The sequence below is a fragment of the Rosa chinensis genome, chromosome 6 (genome assembly GCF_002994745.2).
Source record: "Rosa chinensis cultivar Old Blush chromosome 6, RchiOBHm-V2, whole genome shotgun sequence".
Taxonomy (NCBI): Eukaryota; Viridiplantae; Streptophyta; class Magnoliopsida; order Rosales; family Rosaceae; genus Rosa; species Rosa chinensis.
This window is the reverse complement of record NC_037093.1, coordinates 35,553,101-35,559,539: the sequence shown is the minus strand read 5'-3', so window position 1 is coordinate 35,559,539 and position 6,439 is coordinate 35,553,101. Positions and strand designations below refer to the sequence as shown.

Below are 6,439 nucleotides of genomic sequence, written 5' to 3'. Positions count from 1 at the left end.
CAGCTCAATTGATAAGTTGGGCATGATTGACATCTATGCGCCAACTTGAGGGGGAGTGTAAAATCTTTGTATTAATTGTAGGGATCCTTATTTAATTAGAATATCATGTAATTATATTAGAATATCCTGTAATTAATTATAGGAAGATTGTTTCCTATTAGAATACCACTTGCGCCTGTATATATACCTCCAATTGTGAGAAGTATAATACATTGAAAACATTGCTGAATATTGATTCTTTTATTCTACTACGTGAAGCGCTCCCTTATTTCTTAAAGTACATAGAGGTTAAATAGTGATGACAAAATAATCTCTAGTTCTAGCTATTGACATGAGTTTTGCGTTTGGTTTGTCACATTTTTCATATAAATATGGGGCTGTGCATCTTCCTTGGAGACTAACTGTTTCAGTCGGTGAAGCAATATATCGAAATCATCTTGGCTTCTTATGAGGCTGAGACGTACATATCGATCTTCAGAACCAAAGACACTTCCTCTACGGCCATTAACATTAGCTTCGTCTTTGAGGACTGCGTAGCAATCTTTATCCTCTTCCCTCTCGCACTTCACCCAGGCATAGGCTGCCATGAGAGAAAATCAAATTTATTCTTTTTTTTTTTTTCATGTTAAATGATCATTCTTATCACAAAGTACTAGTGACAATGTGTGTGTGTGTGTGTATATTTGATAAAGAACTCATTAAATTAAACAACATTCTATAGCTAGTTTATTTATTTAGAAGAATAGCTTCCAAACATTACTGGAACTTGAAATTTTTTTTTACCTGGAGATGGTCTTCTAATTTTTTTGAAAAAAGTGCAGTAGAGAGGTTCAACTTTCTGCAGAGAAAAGCGGTTTGATACAGACAGGGCGTTACTCAAAGTTTCCCAACGTTTCCTCATTGTGGTGTATCCGAATTCGAAAATTTCTTTCCCTCCACCTTCTACGACTGCATTCAAAAGCTTGAAAGCTCTTAGCTGAGTATCGCGAGAAATACCCAAGTTACTTATCACAGTGTGATTCAACATTCTTTGGTACACTGCCTCATCCTTTATCACTGCCCACCTGCACTTATCAAAACAATTTACGTAAGCACAAGCCTCGACAACTCACACTAATTAAGATAAATAAGGTTCTCGTTCGAGTAATTCATCACTAGAGTAAGTATGACAGATGTGCACATGTTACCCTAATCTTGTACCAGCATGGCCAGTGAGCTTGGAAATTGAAAACACCATGACATCGTCATTTGCTGGAGTTGGAATTGGTGTGAAATGTGGCCAATAATAAACACGATCATAGATTGCTACGGAATTTGGTCCTTGAAAATTTGCTTTGTTTAGCTTCCCATCAGGATTGTTTGGTGCGGTTACAAACTCAATAACCCTCTTAGTTCCATCTGTGATGTTAGGCAGCAACGAACCATCCCCTTCGAACTTGTAATCCAATGATCGGAAGTATACCGTTTGCGTTTCATAAAGCTGTGAGAATATACCATGTGCACCAAAAGAATCAGATTCAAACATTTGCGATGTCAGTGCGATATTCTGGCTCCTACAGCGTTCCTAGTTATTTGACAGTTTAACCTTACTTGTCCAACTAGTTTTTTAATTAGTAGTTACATGTAAAGGGTAATATTATCTCCTTATTGGTTAACCATGCCAACTTAGTGATGCCTTGTATATTTCCAGTAACTCATAAGCTGCAAGAGATTAAGCTAGATTAAGAAGTAGAATCAAACCGCGTAAAAAGGAATTGAAACAACAACACTAGCAGGTGAGGATGATGATGAGTTGAAACTACTGTTTGATGAGAAAGAGAGCGCTTTAACTGCAGCGTTGAGGAGATGGGTTGAGCCGGCACCAATTACAATGTACCTTCCTTGAGTGACTGCATTACCAGCAATGTCGTGTACTTTGCGGATGAGCCTCTCAAGCTCTTGTGAGATGTAAGCCTGATCAGGGAAAGTATAGCCCATTCGATGCCACCCTGCTACTAGAATTGCACTTTCAGAAGCATGTTGCATCCAAAAGGGCTCTAAGAAATATGGATCTCCACTGCAACCAACAATATACACAAATAATTCATTGAGGCTCGTTCTTTTTTTTGTAGCTCTACCTACATCAATTTCCTCATATAATTGCAATTTAACGTTCTACGTTGGACTCATGTCCTCTCATTTAGTTTCAATTTATTTGTTCCTTGAATCAAACTAAGTTATAAGATCAGCTCATTTATCCAACTTGATATCTGATCCGAATCAAAACTATATATGTTATGAATTACTCATTATGATTATATTTAATCTTCTGTAGAGTAGAAAAATTAACTATAGCTTGTTGGAAACATATATGTATAAATTATAATTGACGGAGAAGTAAAGACCGAGCAAGATTGATTACAATTAGTGAATACATGAATTAAATTATAGTTCAAGGGCATATGTGGTTTAAGCTTAAGCTACAAAGATCATGGAGGTGACAATAGTTGCTAGCCTATCTTAATACTATAATGGGTTCCTAAGTTTACTAAAAAGCATAATTGTCAATTTACATCCTAAACTTAGCAATAATTGTCAATTTACACTTCAAACTTGCAATTATGAAAATTTATCTCTCGAACTTGGCAAAAATTGTCAATTTACATCCTCAGTTTAAAATACCTCCTAAACTTAGCAATAATTGTCAATTTATAAAAATTTATCTCTCGAACTTGATAAAAATTGTCAATTTACATCACCTCACTATTAATTGTAACTTTTTCCATTCAAATATGAGGCATGTGCTACACACATGAGGGGTAATCTAGTCATTTTAATGTTTTTTTTTTTTTTCAAAAATAATAATAATAATTATTATAAAATGTGGCACATGTCACTATAATTGTCCTCATGTATTATAAAGTACAAATAGGCCTCTGAAAACGAAAAAATTAAAAAGTACAAATAAGTGGGCCTCAATTCCACTATCATAATGGGAACGTTATGTCATGACTCATGAACACCAATAATTGAGTTTACAATAGCAAAAGCATTGATGTCATTCCTCCGTCTTGGGTACATATTGACCCCCATATATAAGAATATGATATTAATTTTCAAATTATAGTTTTTGGAATCTTTAGGCTGGCTGAGAATACAAAGTTCCTAGGTCTATGATTCATTAAAAAATAAAAAAAATTAAATAAGTAAGGGTCCTATATTGATGTATTTGTAAGGGTCCCTATATTGATGTATTTCAAGATTGTAATTGTAATTTTTATTTAATTATATTTGTTCTAATAGATATGGAAAATATTGTTTCTATTTCTAATAAATCGATGAGATAGGTAATATTTCACTTAAAAAGCTGTCGATTGCTTCGCAAATAAATTTGCTAATTAAGCAGAAAAATGTTTCTGGAATGTTTGATAACTTGCTAGAACAGAGAGCCGGTGATCATTCCTCAATCGTCTACTCTTTTTTTTTTCCTCAGAAAACAAGAATACATGAAGAATTAATATCATTCCCCATTAAAATAGCCCATATATTTAGTGTGAAAGTCTATAATAAAGAGAGATGGAGAGAGACCTGTCAGCATTTGCTTCACAATCAGTTAAGAACTGAGAGCAATCTGAGCCTCTATAGCAAGAATTGCACTCACAACCAGGTTGCTTGCCATCAAGAACCAAGCCATCCAAGAAGGCTCTGCCATGCCCCGAGCAAGGGATGGCGGCGACGCCCTCGGCTTCTTCTGCTGCCCTTCTGCTCCAACTGAGCTCCCACTGACCTCCATGTCCATAGAGCTTGAAGATCAACGACAGATTTAGAACTACAGAAAATGCCAGGCACACAACGTAGAAGCTTTGTTGTAGCTTAGCCATGTCGACTAATTTGTTTGTTTCAGAATCTCTACCTTAAATAGAACTTGTTTGTCGGGATCAGACACTCCTCTTAGAGTCCTAGAATATCTAATGTATAGAAGGATATGTGTGGACGGAATTGACCAGTACAAGTCTTGAGGAAGACTATGATTTAACAAAAAGAATCTTGCAGGATAGATTTTATAACGCAAAGGCTGACGAACCCGCCACATAACCACTGATATGGTTTGAGTGTTTGATTTTACTTTTAAGTTTGGGATTCAGCTCCTTTTTCAAATCCTTAAGTTTGATTGTTTGAAATTTTGAATGTTTCATATTGTTTTTAATTTGGAGAGTGAAATCCACACCCCTCATTTCACAATACACTCCACGTTTTTTTTTTTAGCAACTTAAATTTTATCTCTACCAACTTAAATATCATTAGTGATGATTATAGGCAGGTTTGAAACTTTGAATGACTGGTAAGTATAGGCATGTTTGAAATTTTGTTCGCTGCAAAACTTATAATTTTCGATTTTGTTTGCTTGAAAGAATGGTTTTTGAATTGTTGCAGGTTTGACTCTTAACAGTCGTTGAATGGTTTCTGAACAAAAAAATGGACCAATTGTGCCTTAGAATAAAAAACAAAAAAAACTCAATAAACACCAAACCCGCACCTGGCCGAACAGAATATTCGGGTTACCCATATTTTTCAGTCTAGCTCATTTAGAAACATTTTCGGCCTAGATTTTAGCCCAACCAATAAATATGGGTTGAAGTCGGGTTTGGCCCAACACCGAGTCGGGTCGACCAACGCTCAGGCCTATCATATCTTATATAGGAAAAATGGAAGAATCTCATACTCTTTCCATATATAGAGTAATAATTACTCTATATATGGAAAGAGTATGAGATTCTTCAATCACACACACACACACATACACACACACACACACACACACATATATATATATATATATATATATATTTTTGAAAAAACGAATTTCATTGAATCAATGAGTACAATCGCTTGTAATGACACCCCTTATAGATTTGGGAGGATTTACATACCAAATTTGGCTATTACTATTTTTTAAAGCATTAGAAGCCAATAAGTGAGCCACTTTATTTGCTTCTTTTGGTACATATTTTTAACTCTATACTCTGGATGCCTTTTCAACACTACTTTAACTTCATCAATCAACACTCTCATAGTAGACAAGTTCGGTTCATTCTCATCAATTGCCTGAACCAGCAATGAGCAATTAGTCTCAAAAATCACTTGTCCATATTATACAGACTCAACCAGAAGGACTCCTTCCCTAAGAGCCACTATTTTTGCACGAAAATGTGATGTTAACAATGGGAAAGGCCTAGCGGCTTCAACCTTAAAAATGCCCTCTGAATCACGAAATATAACCTCAGCTCCTCCCTTCCTAGTAGCCGGTTGAAAAGCACCATCACTATTAGCTGTCAACCAGCCCTCATCGGACTACATCATTTCACACATGCTCTCCTAGACTTCTTAGGTTGCACATTAAGCTTTTTTAAACTCCTCAACCTTTTTATAGTAAGTCAAACAGCCATCAGAAACATGCTGTCTCTCCTGCTCCGAAAGTTGACTGTTCTTGTGTTACACCCTGATTTCAAGCACAATTAATAAACAATTTAAGCAAACACAAATACTCTGGTCCTGATAGTTCAAACATCAATACTAAATACCTGTAAAAATGTTCTTTTAAAACAAGTACAAGATGCTCTGAACCCCCAATGTAAATACAGACCAGATCTTTAGAGTCACATATTACATTACATTAAGTTTACAAATTAAACTGGAACAACAATTAAATAAGTAAACACACCCACAATACTCACTACACAGCGGAAGACTAACAAGTTTCTAAACCTACAACTGCAATAGCTAGATACTTCTCAGCTCCAACCACGCTTACCCCAACCTGCAGAATAAACCCCACGCACTACTAGAAAAAAATGGATACAAGGACCAAGGTTCTAAAAATCGGTCTAAGTGGCAGCCTAGGCGCTAGGCGCCTCTCTCCCGCTGCAATTTTGGCCTAGTCGATCGAGCTAGGCCCGGGGCTAAAAGTCGGCCGCCTATTCAGTCTAGGCAGTTCCTAGGCAGTATGGGTGGTCTGTCTGGGCACTGGGCAGTCGACGAATAGGCGCTCCTCGTCTCTTCGTCAAAACAAAAAACACAAACAATTGAAACCAAAACTCAAATCTACTCAAACCTAAGCTAAAGGGCTACTGTAGCAACTCAGCAAGTCTTCTCTCTCTCTCTCTCTCTCTCTCTCTCTCTCTCTCTCTCTCTCTCTCTCTCTCTCTCTCTCTCTAGTACGGCCGTATAGCCTCTCTCTGTCTATATATATATCCGGCACGACCGCATTGGTAAGCCTGGGTTTCTGTTTTTATTCAAACAATCATCCAAGTCTCTTACTTTTTGGGTTTTCATTCAATCAATCATTTGGATTTCTGGGTCGAACTCAAGCAGCAAAGCAGCGACGGTGCAAAGCATAGACTTCCTGAAGCTTGGTTCGATTTTTGGGTTCGATTTCTGATTTCTGTTACTTTGTTTGATT

General features: G+C 36.6%; 1 protein-coding gene across 1 annotated transcript; it reads right to left on the bottom strand.

Annotated features, from left to right (window-relative positions):
• Window positions 1-221: 221 nt before the first annotated feature.
• Window positions 222-4,070, bottom strand: LOC112170131 (tryptophan aminotransferase-related protein 4). Its single transcript, XM_024307303.2, has 5 exons — window positions 3,568-4,070; window positions 1,741-2,056; window positions 1,188-1,480; window positions 784-1,064; window positions 222-580 (listed from the first exon to the last, which is right to left on the bottom strand). Exons 1-5 carry the CDS (start codon window positions 3,858-3,860, stop codon window positions 324-326), a joined length of 1,440 nt encoding a protein of 479 aa, XP_024163071.1. The 5' UTR covers window positions 3,861-4,070; the 3' UTR covers window positions 222-323.
• Between the last annotated feature and the right edge of the window lie 2,369 nt (window positions 4,071-6,439).

Excerpts from the sequence above, each read along its gene's own strand:
- LOC112170131 (XM_024307303.2), bottom strand. The coding sequence starts at position 3,860 with ATGGCTAAGCTACAACAAAGCTTCTACGTTGTGTGCCTGGCATTTTCT. Across the intron at positions 2,057-3,567 it reads TGTGAAGCAAATGCTGACAG|TGGAGATCCATATTTCTTAG; the intron begins GTCTCTCTCCAT and ends TGTTGGTTGCAG. Across the intron at positions 581-783 it reads AATTAGAAGACCATCTCCAG|CCTATGCCTGGGTGAAGTGC; the intron begins GTAAAAAAAAAT and ends CTCTCATGGCAG.